Raw genomic sequence first — 26,441 nt, forward strand, 5'->3', positions numbered from 1 at the left:
GTCGGTCATCACCAGTCTGTATTTACCAGTCTGTCTTCACCAGTCTGTCTTCACCAGTCGGTCATCACCAGCCTGTATTTACCAGTCTGTCTTCACCAGTCGGTCATCACCAGCCTGTATTTACCAGTCTGTCTTCACCAGTCGGTCATCACCAGTCTGTATTTACCAGTCTGTCTTCACCAGTCGGTCATCACCAGCCTGTATTTACCAGTCTGTCTTCACCAGTCGGTCATCACCAGCCTGTATTTACCAGTCTGTCTTCACCAGTCGGTCATCACCAGTCTGTATTTACCAGTCTGTCTTCACCAGTCGGTCATCACCAGTCTGTATTTACCAGTCTGTCTTCACCAGTCTGTCTTCACCAGTTGGTCATCACCAGTCTGTATTTACCAGTCTGTCTTCACCAGTCTGTCTTCACCAGTTGGTCATCACCAGTCTGTATTTACCAGTCTGTCTTCACCAGTCGGTCATCACCAGTCGGTCATCACCAGTCTGTATTTACCAGTCTGTCTTCACCAGTCTGTCTTCACCAGTTGGTCATCACCAGTCTGTATTTACCAGTCTGTCTTCACCAGTCTGTCATCACCAGCCTGTATTTACCAGTCTGTCTTCACCAGTCTGTCTTCACCAGTTGGTCATCACCAGTCTGTATTTACCAGTCTGTCTTCACCAGCCTGTATTTACCAGTCTGTCTTCACCAGTCTGTCTTCACCAGTCGGTCATCACCAGTCTGTATTTACCAGTCTGTCTTCACCAGTCGGTCATCACCAGTCTGTATTTACCAGTCTGTCTTCACCAGTCGGTCATCACCAGTCTGTCTTCACCAGTCGGTCATCACCAGTCTGTATTTACCAGTCTGTCTTCACCAGTCGGTCATCACCAGCCTGTATTTACCAGTCTGTCTTCACCAGTCGGTCATCACCAGCCTGTATTTACCAGTCTGTCTTCACCAGTCGGTCATCACCAGTCTGTATTTACCAGTCTGTCTTCACCAGTCGGTCATCACCAGTCTGTATTTACCAGTCTGTCTTCACCAGTCGGTCATCACCAGCCTGTATTTACCAGTCTGTCTTCACCAGTCGGTCATCACCAGCCTGTATTTACCAGTCTGTCTTCACCAGTCGGTCATCACCAGTCTGTATTTACCAGTCTGTCTTCACCAGTCGGTCATCACCAGCCTGTATTTACCAGTCTGTCTTCACCAGTCGGTCATCACCAGTCTGTATTTACCAGTCTGTCTTCACCAGTCGGTCATCACCAGTCTGTATTTACCAGTCTGTCTTCACCAGTCGGTCATCACCAGCCTGTATTTACCAGTCTGTCTTCACCAGTCGGTCATCACCAGCCTGTATTTACCAGTCTGTCTTCACCAGTCGGTCATCACCAGCCTGTATTTACCAGTCTGTCTTCACCAGTCGGTCATCACCAGCCACGGCAAACTGTCTTTGTAAATAACTCCCATTGTAATGTAGTGTGTCAGTTTATGTAATAGGATAGTAATGCTATGGGTCTGTCATCGCCGTAGAATACATTCAAGGGGGGACGGCCGCATTGTCCTCCACCACCTACTCTAGGATTAACTGTCCTGTTCTCCTCCTATTGAAACCCTAGTCCTCCACCAACTGTTACACTTGTCAATATTGATTCATTAAATTGAACTCAAACAAATCTTAGTTAGGGCCCAGAGACTTTCCTAGTAAGGTCATGTTTTCAAGGAAAACTGGCCCTAATCATAGTAAATAGAACTCCACTAAAGTCCTGTGGCTCAGTTACAACATCCTCTGTTGCAACATCCTCTGTTACAACATCCTCTGTTACAACATCCTCTGTTACAACATCCTCTGTTACAATATCCTCTGTTACAACATCCTCTGTTACAACATCCTCTGTTACAATATCCTCTGTTACAACATCCTCTGTTACAATATCCTCTGTTACAACATCCTCTGTTACAATATCCTCTGTTACAACATCCTCTGTTACAATATCCTCTGTTACAATATCCTCTGTTACAATATGCTCTGTTACAATATCCTCTGTTACAATATCCTTTGTTACAACATCCTCTGTTACAATATCCTCTGTTACAATATCCTCTGTTAAAAACATCCTCTGTTACAATATCCTCTGTTACAATATCCTCTGTTACAACATCCTCTGTTACAATATCCTCTGTTACAACATCCTCTGTTACAATATCCTCTGTTACAATATCCTCTGTTACAATATCCTCTGTTACAACATCCTCTGTTACAATATCCTCTGTTACAATATCCTCTGTTACAATGCAAGTGGTAGATACACTAGTATGGACATTGGAACATAGTCTATGAGTTACAAGAGCTAGACCCGGCACTGTTTGTGTGCTGCCTGGTGCTTGGTTGGCAATGTGAGGGTTAAAGGCTGGACTATATACATGTTGGGGCATGGCCTGTTGGATGGCAGTGTGAGGGTTAAAGGCTGGACTATATACGTGTTGAGGCATGGCCTGTTGGATGGCAGTGTGAGGGTTAAAGGCTGGACTATATACGTGTTGAGGCATGGCCTGTTGGATGGCAGTGTGAGGGTTAAAGGCTGGACTATATACGTGTTGAGGCATGGCGTGTTGGATGGCAGTGTGAGGGTTAAAGGCTGGACTATATACGTGTTGAGGCATGGCCTGTTGGATGGCAGTGTGAGGGTTAAAGGCTGGACTATATACGTGTTGAGGCATGGCCTGTTGGATGGCAGTGTGAGGGTTAAAGGCTGGACTATATACGTGTTGAGGCATGGCCTGTTGGATGGCAGTGTGAGGGTTAAAGGCTGGACTATATACTTGTTGAGGCATGGCCTGTTGGATGGCAGTGTGAGGGTTAAAGGCTGGACTATATACGTGTTGGGGCATGGCCTGTTGGATGGCAGTGTGAGGGTTAAAGGCTGGACTATATACGTGTTGGGGCATGGCCTGTTGGATGGCAGTGTGAGGGTTAAAGGCTGTACTATATACGTGTTGGGGCATGGCCTGTTGGATGGCAGTGTGAGGGTTAAAGGCTGTACTATATACGTGTTGGGGCATGGCCTGTTGGATGGCAGTGTGAGGGTTAAAGGCTGGACTATATACGTGTTGGGGCATGGCCTGTTGGTTGGCAGTGTGAGGGTTAAAGGCTGGACTATATACGTGTTGGGGCATGGCCTGTTGGATGGCAGTGTGAGGGTTAAAGGCTGGACTATATACGTGTTGAGGCATGGCCTGTTGGATGGCAGTGTGAGGGTTAAAGGCTGGACTATATACGTGTTGAGGCATGGCCTGTTGGATGGCAGTGTGAGGGTTAAAGGCTGGACTATATACGTGTTGGGGCATGACCTGTTGGTTGGCAGTGTGAGGGTTAAAGGCTGGACTATATACGTGTTGAGGCATGGCCTGTTGGATGGCAGTGTGAGGGTTAAAGGTGGTAATGTTTGTGTGCTGGGGCATGTGCTCGACTGTCTGCTTATTTCTAGTGAGAAGTTAAAATAATCACACACACACACACACACACACACACACTCCTCTGCTTTTAGTCTGTGGAGGACTGACCTCAGGACAACCACAGCTGACAGACAGATAAATGCAAACACAGTGGTTGTGTCCCAAATTGCACCTTATTCCCTACATAGTGCACTACTTTTGACCAGGGCCTATATGTCTCTCGTCAAAAGTAGTGCACTATATAGGGAATAGGCTACCATTTGGGATGCAACCAGGGTCTGAGAGGAGACTCAGTGGAGGGAATCACATCTCTCCAACAGGGACCGAGCCTGACGGACGATATAGAACCTGTTCAATTTCATTTATTTATTTGAAACATTTTATTTTACCTTTATTTAACTAAACAAGTCAGTTAAGAACAAATTCTTATTTTCAATGACGGTCTAGGAACAGTGGGTTAACTGCCTTGTTCAGGGGCAGAATGACAGATCTTTATCTTGTCAGCTCAGGGATTCGATCTTGCAACCTTTTGGTTACTAGTCCAACGCTCTAACCACTAGGCTACCTGCCGCCCCTCAGTACTAGTAGATCAAAATCCTGACAAAACCACCTAAGAACAGTACTTATTCCAAACACTTTTTCCTACTTCCTACCTCAGGGGTGGGCATCTACGGCCCGCGGGCCCAGCCCATTCAATAGCTAAATTCATGGCAAAAACCACCTAAAATGGGAACTTATTCCAAACACTTTCCCTTCCAAAGCGTAGTAACACAGCTACAGATATGGTGGTGGCAGCGCTGGTTACACTGTGAGTCAGAACAGAAGAGAGAGAGCTGGACTGTTCTCCTATTCTGAGAGGAGCTGTTGCACGCACGCGCACACACATACACATACACACATACACACACACACACACGCTGTAGCTGCCACGTCAGATGCTTCTCAACTTGTTGGCTGTCAGTCAGGAGAAGCAGGGCTGATTCAGGGTGAAAAATGAGCGCGTCTTTAAAGCTACAATCTGTCATCTAGAAATATGTTCAAGAGTTCATTTTCAATTCTAGATTGATTCTTGAAGGAAATAACTTGCGTCGTGAGCCTGTAGCACAACTGTCCTTACCCCATCGTAAACCCAAAATACACATTTTTTATTACTTCCTCGTTTACAAACTGCCGTTTTGCTGAGAACGAAACCCAGACTGTAGCTTTTAAATGTGCAGTGCAGCAGCCGAGCCAAGCCTCACACCACCACTGTGGCCAAATGACTCAGAGCTGCTACTCCATCACCAACAAAAACAGCCGTGTGGGTTTGACCTCTGCTGTACTGTTCAATCATGCTTCAGACTGCAGGAGAAGATGGTTTCAGGATGGAGAAGAGAGAATTCCAGAATGGTTACTGTTATTAATTGTCCCGTTACAGTGTGCATGTACACACACACACACACACACACACACACACACACACATTTGAGCTTTAGGGCCGAAAAGCGAACACACAGGGTATATAAGAATCAGATGTACAATAGGATTCAGTGTTTACGTCGTTCTCCAAATGGAGAACTGCTGTATTGTGTGAGTCAACATTACAGTTTCTGGCTGTTCAAATATGTGATTCTTCAGGGGGAAAGGAAAGGGAACTCCAGTAAGATTTCTGTCTAAGACTGCGTCCCAAATGACACCTCATTTTCACAGGGCACTAGTCAAAAGTAGTGCACTATGTAGTGAATAGGGTGCCATTTGACACACAGACCATAAAGGGGGATAGAGGAGGATTAAGAGGAGGCACATTTCCATAATATCTGATTCCTCAGATAGGTACTTGGCTCGTAGCACTAGCTCCCTCTAAGTAGTATAATATGGTCTGTGTCCCAAATGGCACCCTATTCCCTATATAGTGAGCTACTTTTGACCAGAGCCATATGGGGCCCTGGTCTAAAGCAGTACACTATATAGGGAATAGGGTGCCCTTTGGGACACAGCCGTGGTTTTGATGCATTAGTATCAGCATTCCATCACGTCCCGTAAAGAAACTCAATATGTTTGTATCAGCCATTTTAATCTGGAGGGGTAGACCGTGGAGTCAGACAGGTTGGAGAACCAGGTAGGGTTTAACGTAGAGGCTGACTGGGGAGGGAAGTTGGGTCACTGTCCTGGGAATGAATGACATTCCGTTCTTAGACAATGGACTGGCAAATGGAGAAATAGTTGTTAGAACGGCTAGACGGGCTGATTTCCAAGGAAAGCTAGCAAAGTAGCTTTTTAGTTTGACAAAATCTGAGATAAGACCCATGGCTCGCTCTTACTGAGAGAGAGAGAGAGAGAGAAAAAGAGAGAGAAAAAGAGAGAGAAAAAGAGAGGGTCTGTGTGATATTGTGTGTGTGTGTGTGTGTGTGTGCGTGTGTGTGTGTGTGTGTGTGTAGGTATCTCCTGTACTGAGAGAACTCTGAGACACAGAGACAGTGAGCAGTAGGTTACAGTACTTACTCTGGTCCAGGTCAGCATTTTCTCACCTGTGTAAAAGGCCTGACTACACACTGCCACGCTATGAATCACACACACACACACATCCCAACCCCACACACACACGAAAGGAAAATCTAGATGTAATAACAAATTAAATGGGAAGTTTTACATCATTCCAATATTTGTTTAAAAGCGGTTGAGTATTCACTTATAAACCTCCCGTAAAGCCTCCAACTCAAAAGTCCTCTGTTTGGAACACGAGAGAGAACATCCAAACAGTGTAAATTCCCATTGCTGGGAAAAGGATCGGCCCTATTCCAGAAGCAATCCATAACATCTGAATATGAAAAGAAATACATTGAGCGCAACCGGGAAAACACAAACTGCCGGGAACTAGTTCGATGCTCATTGGAGATGTATGTTTTCCCTCCTCCATGGCTGCCTCCCAAATAGCACCCTATTCCCTATATAGTGCACTACTTTTGACCAGGGCCCATAGGGCTCACAAACTCCCACTACTCTCACTGAGCTGGCTTGTTGTCGCCCCTGTTCCAGTTAACACACCACAAGCCAGAGAGAGTACCGCAAGAATGTCTAAATCAACATCATTAGGCCTGTGTGCTCTAAACACACACCTTTCCCCTGAGTCTGAAGCCCTGGTGTGTGTGTGTGTGTGTGTATGTGTGTGTGTGTGTGTGTGTGTGTGTGTATATGTGTGTGTGTGTGTGTGTGTGTGTGTGTATCTTTAAGTCAATAAACACAAACATATCACCATCTCCCACCCAGCCACAACCCCTACTAGCTATCTGCCTCCCTAGTTATAGCCACCAGCCGCCGGCCCCCCAATACCGCCAACCGCCCTCACCACCGCCCTCACCACCACAGTTAACCAGCTGTGTGTGTGGTGAGAGAGGGGGCTCCAAATGTCTTTCATTCCAGGGTCCGACTCCCAGTCGAAGAGTTGCATGTGTGTGACTGTGTTGAAATTCCACAGGTGAGATTGGTCCAACTAAACTAGGAATAATGGAAGGAGTGTAACAATGGAAGGAGTTACAACTGAGTTTGTGGTAAAACCTTCTAATCCACATCTGCATGTGTTTTACTATGGTTTCACATTCACTTTCACATTAACTTACAATTACCTCTCGGCACATGTTTGTGTGTGTGTGTGTGTGTGTGTGTGTGTGTGTGTGTGTGTGTGTGTGTGTGTGTGTGTGTGTGTGTGGGGGGGGGGGGTATTATCAACCGTCATTACGGACAATTTCATAACGACCATCATCAGAGTTGACTGATTCTTACCATGTTATTTTGTAATTGTCAATATGTCTGGCAGGTGGTTGATTTTAGAGCAGGGGTAGGTAACTAAATTCAGCCTCGGAGGGTCGGGGCCCCGAAGATAATTATATTCATTTGTACACTGCGGATTTATCACAACTACATGTAAGTCCAAAAAGAGATTGTATTTGAAAATGTCAATCATTTCATACTTTGATTACATTGAGACACAATAACGTTTATTTATTTTCTTATTCGTGCGAATACCTGGGAAAATATGTGCTTTTTAGATTTTCTTTTGCTGAATTCCAAACAAATATATGTTTTTTTTGTGTTTTTTTTACTAAACTTTGGCAGGCCAAAAAGAATCCCTTGCGGGACGGTTTTGACCCGCGGGACGCCTGTTGCCGACCCCTGTATTAGAGCCTAATATAGGAAGTAGTCTGCAATCAGACTGAAAACAGCAGCAGCAGGCACCTGAATCTAATTCATTTAACGTGACCCTTCTTGAACAACACTAGACCCATCACCAAGCATCGATGTGTAGAGGAAACCGTCTGGGCCAATGGAATGTATTCCCACGGACAGCCAGAGAATCACAACAATAACCATTAAGGAGAAATGGACGCATGTATTGTGAGGCCTGGACTCGCACAAACTGTCAGTCACATCAAAACCCAAAGAGGCTGCGTCCCAAATGGCATCCTATTCCCTCTATAGTGCACTACTTCTGGCCAGAGCCTCTATAGTGCACTACTTCTGACCAGGGCCCATAGGGTGCCATTTGGGATGCAGACCTGGCCCATCTTGTCAAGCCATGATTAGTGCATATTATGGGATGAAAGCGTTGACGTGTCAATTCTGTCAATGTGTGAAGTGAAAAGCAGGTCTGTTCACCACTGTTCGGCCCGCGGCCTCATGCTCCCATTTTCAAACACACCTGTATGCACGCACTCACACACACTTATCTGTATGCGGGAAGAAGAAGCTTTCGTAAATTAATATTCAGCCCAGCAGCTTTGGATGTACAGTGCAGTACGTTTCCATGGCGTTTCACATCACACAACAGTATTCTGATTTAAATGTATATATAATCAAAATAAATGAATCACAGAGGATCTGACTTACTCTAAAAGCATCCTGATCACTTGGCCAAGTCACTGTGAAGAATCCAGAAGTCTCCTCTTAAGTCTATCTATACAAATGCTGCTTTCAAAAAGTATGCTTGAAAATGAACAAATAAACAGATGAAAAACAGAAAGAAAGGAAAGTAGCTAATGTTACAATAGAGTTCCAGCTAATTGTGATGTGACCTATTGATGTGAGGGTCTGCAAGTGCTGCAGACTGGCCACAAAGAAGTCTCTCTCTAATACAGTACACACACTCATTCTCCCTCTCTCTGTTTCTACACAGACACACACACACACACACACACATACACACACACACACACACGCACTCTTTCTCTCTCCCTACACACACAATCTCTTTTCCACACAGGCCTCTCTGCCTCCCTTGGTGTGCTCACAGCTGTGGATCTTGTACTGGGTTCACCTAAGGTAAAGATATGGTATATTACGTAATGGCTTATAGATTTTTCCACCCCTGGAGGGCAGCCAAAACCCTCCTCTCTCCAGAGGAGTGAGAGCAGAGAGTTAGAGAACACTTTGTTCTACTGAGACTGGCTGACTGTACTGTCCAGGCCTAGCCCAGCCTAGTACACTTCTACTACAGTGGTAGGAATCACAGGACGGTTTTCAGTACGAAAACTACTGGACTGACTGACAGCGAGAGAGAAGGACAGAGAGGGGGGGGGACAGAGAGAGATAGGGGGGACAGAGAGAGAGTGAGAGGGACAGAGAGAGAAAGAGGGGACGGTAAGAGAGGGACAGAGAGAGAAAGAGAGGGGACAGAGAGAGAGAGGGGGGGACAGAGAGAGAAAGAGAGGGAGATGCAGAGAGAGTGAGAAGAGAGAGAGACAGATAGAGAGGGGGGCAGAGAGAGGGAGGGGGCAGAGAAAGAGAGAGAGAGAGAGAAGGACAGAAAGAGAGAGGTCAGAGAGGGGGGACAGAGAGAGAAAGAGAGGGGATAGAGCGAGGGACAGAGAGAGAAAGAGAGATCGAGAGAGGGGGGGAGAGGGGACAGAGAGGGGGGGACAGAGAGAGAGAGAGGGGAACAGAGAGAGAGAAAGAGAGGGAGAGGCAGAGAGAGAGCGAGTGAGAAAGAGAGAGAGAGACAGAGAGGGGGGACAGAGACAGAGAGGACAGAGACCAAGAGGGAGAGAGGGGAGGGACAGAGGGAGAGAGGGACAGAGACAGAGAGAGAGGGAGAGAAAAAGAGTGAGAGAGCTGCTCTATATTGATGTGACTGTCTAACATGCCTACAGCATTAGACGCTCCTGTCAACACCTCCCCATACAAACGCTCCTCACTTGTCCCTGTGGTACAAACACACTAAAATAAATGACCTTCAGAGTGTGTTGTGTCATGCCAATGCAGTGAAGCACTGGTACTCTAGACCTATGGTATCCTATGAGCCACGATCAGATCAACTGGCAAAGGGTACTGTATTACACATACACTAACCTATATCTAGCTGTATGGTTGACGAATGCTTGTTCCAACCACAGGACTAAATAGAACATGAATCATATACATGTATCTCTATGGTCCCATTAAACGGGGATCAAACCAATCAGGCTGTTCTACCTGCTTCATATGCTGTGTTATTACTTCTTTACCCGAGCAGCTAACCAATCAGGCTGTTCTACCACCTTCATATGCTGTGTTATTACTTCTTCACCTAGCAGCTAACCAATCAGGCTGTTCTACCACCTTCATATGCTGTGTTATTACTTCTTTACCCTAGCAGCTAACCAATCAGGCTGTTCTACCTGCTTCATATGCTGTGTTATTACTTCTTTACCTAGCAGCTAACCAATCAGGCTATTCTACCTGCTTCATATGCTGTGTTATTACTTCTTTACCTAGCAGCTAACCAATCAGGCTGTTCTACCTGCTTCATATGCTGTGTTATTACTTCTTTACCTAACAGCTAACCAATCAGGCCGTTCAACCTGCTTCATATGCTGTGTTATTACTTCTTCACCTAGCAGCTAACCAATCAGGCCGTTCTACCTGCTTCATATGCTGTGTTATTACTTCTTTACCTAGCAGCTAACTAATCAGGCTGTTCTACCTGCTTCATATGCTGTGTTATTACTTCTTTACCTAGCAGCTAACCAATCAGATTATTATCTGGCACTACGGCTTTCCTGCAAATCTTCAGATCAACTGTCTGCACTGGATGTATATGTATATTCAAACATATCTGACAGTGAAGCTTCTGTCTGCAAATTCTCTTCAGTTTACTAATACATGATATAGTGAGTGGCATGTAGCCTAGTGGTTAGAGAGCTGGGCCAGTAAACAAAAGGTCACTGGTTCGAATCCCTGAGCCGACTAGGTGAAAAATCTGACCAGGTACCCTTGAGCAAGGCATTTAACCCTTATTTCTCCTGTTAGTCACTCTGGATAAGAGTGTTTGCTAAAAGACAAAAATGTCAATTGTATCGAAACACCTGATGGAAACATTGTATCAAGCACCTGATGAAGACGGTGATAGTAAGTAGAAAATCCTTTGAGACGGAGGATTTAGTCAAGTCCTTTAATGGGACGGAGCATCTCTGAACTGAGACATGGTTTTCATGGCTGACTGCCTGGTTTCAATCATGTCAGAACGATCCACGCTACAGTCTTCTACTGAGAAGAGCGTGACATCTATTTGTTTAATAAAAGCCTTTTTCTTCTATACTAAACGTCTCCCACCAGATTTAGCAAGGGCATTTTCCCCCAAAAATGCATAGCTATATAATATAGAAATGCATTCATAGAATTGCTTACCAGCCAGGGGCATTTCTCTGACATAGAATACATACAGAACACACTATACATGGACTCAATAGAACTGCTGATACAGAAATGAAGGGAGAGGATCTATACATCTAATTGGTGCTGGATGCTTGGACATACAGTGTCTAGTCACTCTAATGCTACATAGAAAATACATATAGAATATGAAAACGCATTCAATAGATCTGCTTTGTCAGAAATCAATGCCTATACATTGATCTAGCGGCTCTAAGTAGATATTTCTGTACTGTGCATGTGTGAGTGGTCTGTGTATGTGTGAGTGGTCTGCGTATGCGTGAGTGGTCTGTGTATGCGTGAGTGGTCTGTGTATATGTGAGTGTTCTGTGTATGTGTGAGTGGTCTGTGTATGTGTGAGTGGTCTGTGTATGTGTGAGTGGTCTGTGTATGCGTGAGTGGTCTGTGTATGCGTGAGTGGTCTGTGTATGCGTGAGTGGTCTGTGTATGTGTGAGTGGTCTGTGTATGTGTGAGTGGTCTGTGTATGTGTGAGTGGTCTGTGTATGTGTGAGTGGTCTGTGTATGTGTGAGTGGTCTGTGTATGCGTGAGTGGTCTGTGTATGCGTGAGTGGTCTGTGTATGTGTGAGTGGTCTGTGTATGTGTGAGTGGTCTGTGTATGTGTGAGTGGTCTGTGTATGTGTGAGTGGTCTGTGTATGTGTGAGTGGTCTGTGTATGTGTGAGTGGTCTGTGTATATGTGAGTGGTCTGTGTATGTGTGAGTGGTCTGTGTATGTGTGAGTGGTCTGTGTATGCGTGAGTGGTCTGTGTATGCGTGAGTGGTCTGTGTATGCGTGAGTGGTCTGTGTATATGTGAGTGGTCTGTGTATGTGTGAGTGGTCTGTGTATGTGTGAGTGGTCTGTGTATGTGTGAGTGGTCTGTGTATATGTGAGTGGTCTGTGTATGTGTGAGTGGTCTGTGTATGTGTGAGTGGTCTGTGTATGTGTGAGTGGTCTGTGTATGCGTGAGTGGTCTGTGTATGCGTGAGTGGTCTGTGTATATGTGAGTGGTCTGTGTATGTGTGAGTGGTCTGTGTATGTGTGAGTGGTCTGTGTATGCGTGAGTGGTCTGTGTATGCGTGAGTGGTCTGTGTATATGTGAGTGGTCTGTGTATGTGTGAGTGGTCTGTGTATGTGTGAGTGGTCTGTGTATGTGTGAGTGGTCTGTGTATGTGTGAGTGGTCTGTGTATGTGTGAGTGGTCTGTGTATGTGTGAGTGGTCTGTGTATGTGTGAGTGGTCTGTGTATGTGTGAGTGGTCTGTGTATGTGTGAGTGGTCTGTGTATGCGTGAGTGGTCTGTGTATGCGTGAGTGGTCTGTGTATGTGTGAGTGGTCTGTGTATGTGTGAGTGGTCTGTGTATGTGTGAGTGGTCTGTGTATGTGTGAGTGGTCTGTGTATGTGTGAGTGGTCTGTGTATGTGTGAGTGGTCTGTGTATGTGTGAGTGGTCTGTGTATGTGTGAGTGGTCTGTGTATGGATGCATGATGTGTCAAATCCTCTTTGGAGAAAAACCCCACAAAGTAACTAAGAGCTTTCATTTCACGGTTAACCGCCTTGTCCCATTCACTGGGTTAGCTTCCCGACGAAACAGAAAAGAAACGAAATAAAATTTAAAAAACACCAACGGTGAGGCAGGGGGGTGGAGGGGGGAGGAGGGGGGAGGGAAACAACAACAACTCAACCAGAGTTGAGGATCCTTCTCAAACGTTGCTCTCTCTTCAACAGAGGCGAGTCGACGAGGAGAAGAAAGTGGAGGGAGGAGGAAGAAAAAGAAAATGGGAGTCTCTTCTCTTCCAGGGCAGCTGCCAGAGAGCCTCTTCTCATCCCTCACTCCTCTCATCCCTCACTCCTCTCATCCCTCACTCCTCTCATCCCTCACGTCTTTCATTACGTCTTTCCGTTATCACGTCTTCTGAAAGTTGTCTCCAACTTGGCAGAATCACAGACTTTGACAGCGTCCCAAATGGCAACCTGTTCCCTGTAGGCCCTGGTCAAAAGTAGTGCACTGTTTAGGGAATAGGGTGCCATTTGGGACACAGACTCTCCCTCCTTACCTTATGTATGTTCCTGGATGGTAGTTGGCAAACGCAGGCTGGTCTGTCTGTAGAATGTGTGGGCTCAGACTCAGAGGCTGCCTCACAAATGGCACCCTATTCCCTAAATAGTGCACTACTTTTGACCAGGGTCCATAGTGCATAATGTAGAGAATAGGGTATCATTTTGGACACACCAAGAGTCTGTGGCCTTCATCTATCTACACCGTTTCATTATTGGTATGTGTGTACATTTGGTTCTGATGTCTGATAGAATGTAATACCCTGCAGAAGGAAGTCATGAGTGAATTGAATGATGAGGTTTTTCAGAGCTCGACACTTCATCTCTAATCTTTAAACTAAGCAAATAGGTGCCTTATAATGAGCACATTTCACATTGAATATCAAATGTATTTTCTCATGGTGAGATTGGCTTGGCTGAGGAGAGGAGGGTACGGCTGTTTGTCATCTATTCTTCTCTCTATCGTATCGACACACACACACACATTTGTACCATACTGAACTGATTATAGTTAACTTCTTCCCTCCACCACAATCCTCACTATGTATATCTGGAACGTGTGTGTGTGTGTGTGTGTGTGTGTGTGTGTGTGTGTGTGTGTGTGTGTGTGTGTGTGTGTGTGTGTGTGTGTGTGTTCCACAGCAGTATATCGCAGACCGCCACCAGACCGCTGTAGGGGCTGCCTGCTACCACTGGCCACGGCTCAGCCAAAATCTAATCCATGCTGGGGGGTTGGGGTGTTATACACACACACACACACTCTCTCTCTCTCTCACTCACACACACACACACTCTCTCTCTCACACACACACACACACTCACTCTCACGCGCTCACTCACACACACAAACACTCTCTCTCTCTCTCTCACACAAACACTCTCTCACACACACACACACACAAACACACTCTCGCTCGCTCACTCACACAAACACTCTCTCTCTCTCTCTCTCTCACACACACACACACACACACACTCACTCCCACGCGCTCACTCACACAAACACTCTCTCTCTCACACACACACACACACACACACACTCACTCTCACGCGCTCACTCACACACACAAACACTCTCTATCTCTCACACACACACACTCACTCTCACGCGCTCACTCACACACACAAACACTCTCTCTCTCTCACACAAACACACACACACACACACTCTCGCTCGCTCACTCACACAAACACTCTCACTCGTTCTCTCTCACACATACACACACACACACACACACATACACACACACACACACACACACACACACACACACACACACACACACACACACACACGGGACAGTCAGCAACCTATTATCCTGTGCTGCATGGTGATTGTGGAGCGGCAGCGGTAAAGTGTGGTAAATCCATTTTCCATGGGCGGTCAGGAAGACTGCACAGATAAACAGATGAACAGAGGATGGATTTAACTCGTCTTCCTCAAAGGCAGGAGGAGAGGAGATGCACCCGGCTTGGCCCCCGGCCCCCGGCCCCTGGCCCCCGGCCCGGGATGAGAGATATAGTACAAGGTATCCTACAGGACTTCAGCTAGCTGGGACTTTAGTACTTGCATTATTAGGTTACCAGTAGTAGAGATGGAGTATTCTGTTTAAATGTGACGATGTATATATGCATGTACATTCTTTCTCATTATGCATACAGTATAGTAAATGTATATACATGTATTATTACATGGATGCGTACAAGCGTGCATAAACACATACAGTAAATGTACACATTTACAAGCACTGCAGTGTATATAACAGACATAGTCCTATACACATAGAACATATGTATTAGCACAGGGCCCACCAGGCAGAGCTGACCCCAGGCAGAGCTGACCCCAGGCAGAGCTGACCCCAGGTAGAGCTGACCCCAGGTAGAGCTGACCCCAGGTAGAGCTGACCCCAGGCAGAGCTGACCCCAGGTAGAGCTGATCCCAGGTAGAGCTGACCCCAGGCAGAGCTGACCCCAGGTAGAGCTGACCCCAGGTAGAGCTGACCCCAGGCAGAGCTGACCCCAGGCAGAGCTGACCCCAGGTAGAGCTGACCCCAGGCAGAGCTGACCCCAGGCAGAGCTGACCCCAGGTAGAGCTGACCCCAGGCAGAGCTGACCCCAGGCAGAGCTGACCCCAGGTAGAGCTGTGTCCTCCATTAGCCTGGGGAGATTAATAAGTAACCAGAACACAATGTAGTGCAGGGTGTCACCCTGCCAGGCAGCACCGGGGCATTCTACCCATCCATCACCCCACACCCTATGCCTATTCTCAGCTCCACCATCATAGAAATACAATGACTAGAATGGGCACCTCCATTCAAGTCAATGTTCCCTGATAGGTGGAGGGCCTGCGGGTCCCATTCTAATAGTTATATTTCTATGTCCATCACCAGCTCCTGTCCCGGTGTCGGTGTGGTGAAAAGTGACACCACGGCAGGAACGATGTTACCAGCTTGGTAGGCTATGTTACCGGATCAAGGGAGGCCACCTCGGCTTACACCAACACCACCGGTGCTGGTGTAACCAAAGCCCACCGCTGACGCATGAGGTCCCTGGAGGACAAACTGGGTGAGAATAACTCACACTACTGACAGACTGATCGCCTGACATCAGGACTAAGGCCTATCTATCTTTACCTGACGACTCAAACTGAATTATTCCACTGCTCTATGTTAGCTACATACTTCAGTCTGAGTCTGCCATCATTGAAGTCGTTTGTGGTGATGTCAAAATGAGGAGTGTTGGACAAAACAAAGTCATCAGCAATTGGATAATTTCTAACCAATCAGAGTATCAAAGCCAGTGATGAATTTTCTAAAAGCTGCTTTACCCACATGTATTTCTGGTGCTGGCCCAACCCATCGGTTTCTGGGACCAATCAGAACGGTTAGACTGTGTTTGCGTTCTAGGGGAGGTACTCAGATCCAGACTCATTGCGGAGAATAAACTAATGTCCATGGCCGTGGCGTAGTATTTGGCCGGAGCAAGGAGTTTGGGTAGCCAGGCAATATCTATCTAACACGGCAAGCTGTAACTTAAAAGTGAAGGCAAATTAATCTATTTGGAATAGTTGAAAAATGAGACATGTAACAAACATTTTATTTTGTGATTTCTCAACTGTTCCAAATTGATAAATTGCATAATAAATAAGGACATCATCATCAACTACTGAATCATTCATTGAGATGAATCAATAGTTTGGTGCTTCCAGTACTGAAGTGATGAAGGAAGGGGTTAAGCTACAAGCATTGACAGGGTTGGCTCCAGGAAGACATGACATCGCTTATGGCCTCAGGCCGCTTTAAAACTTTAAAAAAATGTCTCTCCACCCCACGGCAAAATGTGTACAATTGCAGGATATCTCGCTTAGGGCCCCCAAAAGGCTAGAGCTGGCCCTGCACATTTATCCCTGTGCGCTGACCTGCCCAAATCTCGTGGCAGCGCTTCCCAAACACACTAATATGGACACACATACTGCGGTGTCCTTGCTTTCCCTTCACACGCAATCAAACTACAACTACATTATTGTTTGAGAGATAATTATGACATCATCTCTATCACCAAACGTACATTATTTCCTAATGCTCACAGCTATGTGGCCTAAACTCATTTTTTTCTTTCAAGTCGACCATAACGCGGGCATTCATTGCCACACACGGCTCAGTGCGTTTTAAGTAAGCCTACGCATTTGATCTTGAAATCAATTCTAAAACAAGTGGGGAATATACTAACCATAAAATATATACATTTAAAAAAAAAACATTAACTCGACCAACAACTAAACGCATATCCAGCCAGGGTTAAGTATTTTGTCATTAAGAGCAGCAGAAAACGTAATGGGTTGGCACTGTGCGTAAAAGGCAGACTGCGGAAGCCTCGTGAAAACGCATGCAAATCCAGACTCGACGCAGTCTAGCCTGCACTAAACATCACATTTTCTGGGAAACTTGAGTGGAGACTGAAGCAATAATTAATATCCAAACACATTACATAAAACCTTTATGCAAATGGTTCCCTCCTCTCCCTACAAAAAAGCATAAAACAGTGCCATATTCCACCTCAAAAACCCTCCCAGCGCCACTTTACAAATGTACTGATTTGGCTATCCATACTTCGCGTCCATTACGCGTCATGCCCAAGGTCCCTCACCTAAGCATGTCCATTCCAACAAAGCTTTTATCCTCATTAATAATGTATCACTGATTGTTTACATTTGTTACCACATGTCCCCATTGCTGATTGTTTCATTATTAACAACATGGTTAAATCGAAGAAAATGTAAAGACAATCTCCAGACAAAATGGTTGATTCCGGAGGAACGCGAGTATAATTCCCGCGGGTGGTATGATATGCACACACACTCTCTCTCTCTCTCTCTCTCTCTCTCTCTCACGCACCGTGCCACTCACCGGAAAACCAAGGTTAATTGGCCCTCTGCAAACTCCGCTCAACGCTTGCAGAGAACTTTTTAGTCAAAAGATCATATCGCAAGAATTTGCACAACTTGCAAACATATAATATTGGAACAGGCAAGAAAAATATATCATGTATTTCCTTTCATATTCTCACTGCCAAATGATCTGCATAATGTCTTGAGGCCAAGCAACTTTGACTGCCTTTTTATAATGCAAATGCTGAATATGCTACTAGACTTAAATTAAATCAGATCATTATAACGCTGACAAATCAATTACTGGTGAAAAATCAGTCGCGAGGAAAACAAATCAGCTCACAGAAGCTTAACAAGATCAATATGTATTGCGCATATGGGCAGCATGCACGCGCATATGGGCAGCATGCACGCGCCCGCCGCGCTGCTCGGCTCATGGCGGATCTGTAGCCAATTAATTTTAATTAATGGAAAGAAAGAGAAACATGATGTGCGTGGAGCTCAACCCCATATGCACTTGGCTTGGAAATATATCTCAACTAAATATGCAGTTTTTGAAAGAAGTGGCCTGAATAAATGTATAGGCAAATAAAACAAACACACGAAATACTGCCAAGTCTGAACTCTTACAAGCTAATACATTGACCCCAGCTGACCCATACGACAATATCTATCTTTAAATAAATCATTAATGCTGTTTATGGTTTTCTATAAGAAATACGTTTCTTTAAGACTGACATTTCCTCCACTGTGATTTTAGCTGATGATTTGACTGCGTCTTCTACAAAGAGCTGACCGAGAGGGCCTATATTTTCCCCCAGCCAAACATGCGGTTACTGTTCCTTAGGCCTAATTCTAAAACTGAACACTTGTTACAGAAAGTGAATAGAAATTACAGTGACAACAACACATTCAATTGTATGGTTAAAGTAGGCTATTAAGTCCAATTAAAATAACGAAGGGCATTCATTAATTAATGGAACTTCGAAAAACACTTGCAAAGCTGAGAAGGCCGCGTCTGGAATCTGGACTATTATGCGTGTAAGCACTTGCGTGTTGGTAAAATAATATGCATTTCGTGAATTATCCTATTAAAATTAAGTCAGAGATGCAATTAAAAAATGTTCAATTCAACCTCAGCCACAAGTAAGGCATATAGACTATACTGAGAAAAGAGCTAAGGCCCCGTGGCCTACTGCACGGCTATATAGGCTATAGTTTAGCATACAATAATAGTGGTAAAAGACTAAACAAAACAGAACATCAAGACGCACACTGAAAAAACACACCAAAAAAAAACGTTATAATAGTCATGTATTTTTAGAAGAGGTAGCCCTACAGCCTATGGGACCACCAGACAAAAGAAGAGTGAAACGAGTGTTGAGATTGTGACATTTAAGGCAATATTCAAATCTAAGTGTATAATAGGCTTACTGTCTGTCTGTAAGCTACTTCCGTTGAGCTTCAAGGGGAAAACAAGTTCGGTCCTGCCGGTCCTGCCCTGCACTTCTCAGTTCAAGGTGAAATTCGCACCGCTCCGTGCGCGCTCAAACGCTTTTCTCAGACGGCTACAGTGAAGTCCAGATATACACATCCAAATTCTTCATCAAAGTTTACATGTTTTTTAAAGTAAATTAATAAAATAATATGTGTTCTGTTGTTATTTCATATGCATATTAGCAGCATGTCACGAGGCTACGAAACTGATTCCAGTTAAACGGGCCAGTAAATTGCACTGTGACCTAATTTTAAGATTTTCATCTGAAATAAATCAAACAGTCACTCAGATTAGTCATTTTCCAGTTAGATAAATAGGCCTTCATATAATGCAATGACTTGTCAGCAACAAAACTGTTTCAAATGCATAAACACATTATCCAAGCATATGATCCAAAATCGCTTCCTTGTGTGCCATATTTTTTATTTCTAAAATACTACATGTTGTATCAGTATATAATTGTTAAATGTAGCCTACAATACTTTATTCTCCAACCACTGTCAACACATATCTGAATTCCAAACCAACGGAGGGAAAGGCCTCAATGTTAGGCCTATATTAATAAATACCACCTTACATTTACGCACAACGGCATTGCCATTTCATTTCTTGCCTTTGCCGTCCACAATAATAATATCAAAACCAACACGCACTCACGTAGGCCTATGTATTCACCCGTATTCTGCCGTAAAGGTATCTCGTTAAACAAGCAAATATCAACTAAAATAAAGCAAGCAACCTTTACAAACGTTCTCATCAGGCCTATACAGTCAGATGTCAAAGGCCTATAAAGTCCTCATAGTTAAATGGCATATTTCTCCCCTTCATTGTCTAGGCGTGTGATGTTGCTTCAGTTGTGTCAAATTATAGCCCGATAACTTTCCCCATACTCGATTACATACAAGGAATCTACAAGTATACGTGCTACAATTGTGACCCCAACACAATCCAATACTGAGGGAAAACGGGCATGCACTCCTGCCGTCCTCCGAAATAATACACCTTTCCTTCTGTCCTTATCAACCTAAAAACGACATTTATCGATTGGAAATGTAAAACTATATTTCAACTAACTCTATACGGGCATTTTCATGTGACAACAGAACAGAAGCCTAAAGCTGAGAGCCCGGGTACAGCTGTCGTGTGGGTTGAATGACAAGCACAGTGACAGTCGCTCAAACACCTCCATAGCCACCACAACTATCGCACCAAAGTTAGAAAGATCGTTCATTTCCATGGAAAAGTACTCCAAAACTAATACATTCAATGCTGGTTCTTTTACTTAGTTGATATTGTTGTGTAATTGTTGTGTTTTTAAATAGCTATAGGACGGCATAACAAGCGACCAATGTAGGAATAGCGCGAGCCCCATTCCCTCCTGAGCTCTTCTCTCCCCTCCTTTTGATATAAAATAGATTCAGGAGAAGCGCCATTTTCTCTTCTAACCATGTGTAATGAAACGCACAAGAAAGCCTGTTGGAGAGATGCCATCAAAGGGGAAGAGGGACAGAGAGCGGAGAGAAGCCGAACACACCATCTGAAACGAGCGGATAGCGAAAAGGTCCCTAAAACCTCATTATTGACAAGCGGCACCGTACATGGACAACGACAACATTAAAAACCAACAACATCCGGAGAGCTAAAGTGGAGGCAGGATACCAAAGAAAAGTAGAGTTTTTACCTGTGTCAAGCAGTAAGGGGAGTACATGGTTATTTTAGAGTTCATAAAGTGGAATCTTATTCAAGTTGGATAGAAGTTGGAAGTCCGCTGCATGTGGTACTGCATTGCAAAACGCTCCGCTGTGCCGCTCCGCTCACTCTATGCTGTACCACTAACCCCGCCTCGAGAGCTGAAAGTGAAAGCCTACACAAACTTTGGGGGAAAGTTTGTGAACTCTTTCTGACACACACTCCCCCCTTCTCTCTCCCTCCGTTTCCCTATCAAATATTCAGATGTAAATCTTCGAGCTTTATAAAGATGTGATCATGTTGGAGTTGAATAGAGAAAAAATAAAACTTAAAACATCAACCAACATTGACCGCAATTATAACGTCGAAACTGCTACTAACCCTGATCGTGCCAACTGCCAAGTCCTTACTTGCCATCATGTTTTAAAGTTGTCAATTGGTATTTCACTGGCTGTTAAAGACAGGTTGGTCAAATTACAGGGTCCCTCACTCATCATAGTCATGCACATTACCCATTATTAGTGCATTTGTGTGTGTGTGTGTGTGTGTGTGTGTGTGCGTGCGTGTGCGTGTGCGACAGGCATTCAAACATCTTTCTCACACACATAGTAATATAAAGTGTAGCCCACTCGAACAATAGGGTATAGACAGCACCACTCCAATCAAACAGGGGTGGCCAGCACTTACAAACCACACATCTCACAACTACCAGAGCCACTCAACATTACGTAAGCCTACCATTTCTTCTTCTGGTAGTGGGTATAATGTTCAATGTATGTACAGATGTAAGATCTTAATTCGACCTATATTGTCACAATACAAAATTATCAAGAACAAAAGAGTGATCAAATTAAGATCCGACATCTGTAAGTCACTTTGTATAAAAGCATCAGTGAAATATCCTATTACTGTATATATGTATAAGGGGACCTAACTACAGTACTACAGAACACCAAACCTCTTTAACCCCAGCCTTCTGTTATAGTCATCTACAGGCTAATAGAAAGACTGTTTAAGAGTCAGCCACAATTGGACTTGTGTTGTCTGAAGAGAACATAGTTCTGTTTTTAATCAACGACTGGCTGGCTGGCTGGCTGACTGACTGACTGACTGGCTTATCCTTAAACACCCTGGTCCATGTTCAGCTGGTTGATCATCTCGGGTCAACCTCACGTGCTGTATGTATAGCTGCAGGGAGAGCATATGATGCACACACACACCCTGTCAATTACCCTGCTTCTCCTGCATCCCGCCAATTCACCCTTGAGGTGAGGTAGGAGAATGTGTTCAATTTGTATGTGTGTCTGTCTGTCTGTGTGTGCACACGTACGTCTGTATGTGTGTGTGTGTGTGTGTGTGTGTGTAGGGGTGCGGTTTTGGAGGGTTTGAAGTCACCCCGGAGCACGAGCGCCAAGTTGAGTTTTTGGGAGCCGTTGAAGCCCTGTAGAATTACGAGACCTCAGCCACATGCAGCACTGTGCATTAGGAAAGCTATGCAGCCCCTACAGAACACACACACACACACACACACACACACACACACACACACACACACACACACACACACACACACACACACACACACACACACACACACACACACACACACACACACTATGCTACACCACACTCTGTGGCCAATTAAAGAGAGCAGAAGAGACAGAAATATAGATTGAGAGAATCAGAGAGAGAAAAAGTGAGGGGAAATCAGAGAGGGGGATCCAATTCCAAATCCCCCTCTCCTCACCACACCCTGCGGCACAGACCCAACCACTCCTAGTCTTTGTGCTCTGGCTCTCTCCCTCTCTCCCTCTCCCTCTCTGGCTCTCCCTCTCTCTCCATCTCCCTCTCTCCATCTCCCTCTCTGGCTCTCCCTCTCTGGCTCTCCCTCTCTCTCCCTCTCCCCATCTCCTTCTCTGGCTCTCCCTCTCTCTCCATCTCCCTCTCTGGCTCTCCCTCTCTCTCCATCTCCATCTCCCTCTCTGGCTCTCCCTCTCTCTCCATCTCCCTCTCTCCATCTCCCTCTCTGGCTCTCCCTCTCTCTCCCTCTCCCTCTCCATCTCCCTCTCTGGCTCTCTCTCTCTCCATCTCCCTCTCTGGCTCTCCCTCTCTCTTCATCTCCCTCTCTCCCTCTCCCTCCATCTCCCTCTCTGGCTCTCTCTCCATCTCCCTCTCTGGCTCTCCATCTCCCTCTCTCCATCTCCCTCTCTGGCTCTCCATCTCCCTCTCTCCATCTCCCTCTCTGGCTCTCCCTCTCTCTCTCTTTGGCTCTCCATCTCCCTCTCTCTCTCCATCTCCCTCTCTGGCTCTCCATCTCCCTCTCCGGCTCTCCATCTCCCTCTCTGGCTCTCCATCTGCCTCTCTGGCTCTCCCTCTCTCTCTTTGGCTCTCCCTCTCTCTCCATCTCCCTCTCTGGCTCTCCATCTCCCCCTCTCTCTCTCTCTCTCTCTCTCTTGCTCTCCATCTCTCCCTCTATATCTCTCTCTCTGGCTCTCTATTCCTCTCTCTCTCTGGCTCTCACTCTTTCCCTGTCTCCTTGGCTGTCTCAATCCCTCTCTCTGGCGGTGACACAAATGACACCCTATTCCCTATATAGGGCACTACTTTAGACAAGGGCCCATAGGGTTCTGGACACAAGTAGTGCACTGTGTAGGGGATAGGTTGCCATTTGGGACTCAGGCCATCTCTGTATTCATCACAGGTTGTTGTCTTAACAGATCCTCTCACCACAACCACTAACAACCCAGGAGTTCTAGAGCCCCAAAACGAAGGGAATTCTGTATTCTGATTCCATTCTCCCCACAATGCAAACTCCCACACACACACACAGACACAGACACACACACACACAGACACACACAGACAGACAGACAGACACACACACACACACACACACACACACACACACACACACACACACACACACACACACACACACACACACACACACACACACACAGACACACACACAGACACACACACACACACACACACACACACACACACACACACACACACACACACACACACAAACTCCCATGCATCAAACAACCCGTTTTGACCGTTAGTAAGTTACCTCAAACCCCCCAAACCCACAGGCTAAATCTGCCATTTAAAAGCACATGGGAAAACCATATGTCATCTAACGATATTTAGGGCCTCGCGGTTGGTGTGTGTGTGTTAGGGCCTCGCGGTTGGTGTGTGTGTGTTAGGGCCTCGCGGTTGGTGTGTGTGTGTGTGTTAGTGCCTCACGGTTGGTGTGTGTGTGTGTGTTAGTGCCTCACGGTTGGTGTGTCTGTGTTAGGGCCTCGCGGTTGGTGTGTGTGTGTGTGTTAGTGCCTCACGGTTGGTGTGTGTGTGTTAGTGCCTCACGGTTGGTGTGTGTGTGTTAGGGCCTCGCGGTTGGTGTGTGTGTGTGTGTGTTAGTGCCTCACGGTTGGTGTGTGTGTGTGTGTTAGTGCCTCACGGTTGGTGTGTGTGTGTGTGTGTGTGTTAGTGCCTCGCGGTTGGTGTGTGTGTGTTAGGGCCTCGCGGTTGGTGTGTGTGTGTGTGTTAGTGCCTCACGGTTGGTGTGTGTGTGTTAGTGCCTCGCGGTTGGTGTGTGTGTGTTAGGGCCTCGCGGTTGGTGTGTGTGTGTGTGTGTGTGTTAGGGCCTCGCGGTTGGTGTGTGTGTGTTAGTGCCTCGCGGTTGGTGTGTGTGTGTTAGTGCCTCGCGGTTGGTGTGTGTGTGTGTGTAAGGGCCTCGCGGTTGGTGTGTGCGTGTGTGTTAGTGCCTCACGGTTGGTGTGTGTGTGTGTGTTAGGGCCTCGCGGTTGGTGTGTGTGTGTGTGCGTGTGTTAGGGCCTCGCGGTTGGTGTGTGTGTGTGTTAGTGCCTTGCGGTTGGTGTGTGTGTGTGTGTTAGGGCCTCGCGGTTGGTGTGTGTGTGTGTGTTAGGGCCTCGCGGTTGGTGTGTGTGTGTTAGGGCCTCGCGGTTGGTGTGTGTGTGTGTGTTAGGGCCTCGCGGTTGGTGTGTGTGTGTGTGTTAGGGCCTCGCGGTTGGTGTGTGCGTGTGTGTTAGTGCCTCACGGTTGGTGTGTGTGTGTGTGTGTGTTAGGGCCTCGCGGTTGGTGTGTGTGTGTGTGCGTGTGTTAGGGCCTCGCGGTTGGTGTGTGTGTGTGTTAGTGCCTTGCGGTTGGTGTGTGTGTGTGTGTTAGGGCCTCGCGGTTGGTGTGTGTGTGTGTGTTAGGGCCTCGCGGTTGGTGTGTGTGTGTTAGGGCCTCGCGGTTGGTGTGTGTGTGTGTGTTAGGGCCTCGCGGTTGGTGTGTGTGTGTGTGTTAGGGCCTCGCGGTTGGTGTGTGTGTGTGTTAGTGCCTCGCCGTTTCTTCCTTCTACACACTGAAGGAGTACAGCAGTATGCATACTTGTCGTTTACCATGGCCTTGGCTTGGCTATTACATACTGTAAGGTGATGTAGCATATTGATAAAATCATTAGCACGCTCAACGTGCCAGACAGGTGGCTGGAGTCAGAGACCTTCAGAAAGAAAAGCAGAGGGAATGTAGCGAGGACAACACCAGTAATGTCTCTGTTACTGTGCAGAGACATTACACATGTAGACATGTAGAATAGTCCCAGGTATGTGAATATACAAGGCTCAGACTGTCAAAGTAAAGAAGTAACAGAAGGGAAAACAGTGTACTGTACTGTGAATAGTAAGTACGATATGTGTATAAATGAAACATGAATATGTACATTATATATTTTGAATGCTGAACCTGATGTGGACGTTTTCACTCCATGATGCAATGGCCATATCATGGAATGACCTGATATATTTTGATATATTTATATTTTGATAAATATACATGAATATTTTGATAAATATATATATTCTGGGCCCTGGTGAAGAAAAAACTATAGTGGCAGTTGTAGTGAAGGTACCAGGTAGTAGGGAGATGTGTGTGTGTGTGTGTGTGTGTGTGTGTGTGTGTGTGTGTGTGTGTGTGTGTGTACGTACCCTGTAGGAATCAGACACGAGAAAACACTCGGGCATCCCGGGGCCTCTGGAAGGGTCTTCATTCACCAGGTACGTGTCAGTGGCCTGAAACGCAATAATTCATTCATTCATTCATTGTTGATTGGATTTCTATACATAACACAACACAACACAACCCAACACAACATAACACAACCCAACACAAACCAACACAACCCAACACAACCCAACACAACCCAACACAACCCAACCCAACCCAACACAACACAACATAACACAACATAACACAACACAACATAACACAACATAACACAACACAACATAACAACACACACATCACATTTGAAGGCCTAAATTGCAGTGGTGTATTAGTGAATTACATTACAAGTAGTTTCAGGCTTATCGTTAAGCAGTCTGAATAATTCTGGGAAAAGCAGCTCCCGTTCAAGGATTTGGTACTATAGAGAACGCCTTTTTGTTTTACTACTGAAACATTCTGTTCCTCACGTAGTTTTTTTCTCCCATTTTGATTATAGATTAACAAATTAACATACAGAACACAAGAAACAATTAAAGAACAACCACAGAAGGATTATGAACAGGCAGTTAATTATTCTATTGTTCACCTTGCTCACCATGAGGTTGGCACCGATCACAGCTTTGATTACATTTTAATATTATCCACTACAACAAGGTTTCCCAAAATCCGTCCTGTCTGGTAAGTGT

General features: G+C 45.6%; 1 protein-coding gene across 12 annotated transcripts in view; it reads right to left on the reverse strand.

Annotated features, from left to right (window-relative positions):
- The window catches only part of LOC115177605 (nuclear factor 1 X-type), a 145,231-nt gene that overhangs the window by 104,531 nt on the left and 14,259 nt on the right, over positions 1-26,441 (reverse strand). For 11 of the 12 annotated variants that reach the window (XM_029738511.1, XM_029738507.1, XM_029738503.1 and 8 more), the window contains exon 2: positions 25,737-25,820. In XM_029738511.1, the coding sequence (XP_029594371.1) occupies positions 25,737-25,820 (84 nt within the window). Of the gene's footprint in view, positions 1-20,731; positions 20,911-25,736; positions 25,821-26,441 lie in introns of those variants that run through there. The other variant, XM_029738502.1, reaches the window with a different exon arrangement.

Source organism: Salmo trutta, chromosome 38 (assembly GCF_901001165.1).
Source record: "Salmo trutta chromosome 38, fSalTru1.1, whole genome shotgun sequence".
NCBI lineage: Eukaryota > Metazoa > Chordata > Actinopteri > Salmoniformes > Salmonidae > Salmo > Salmo trutta.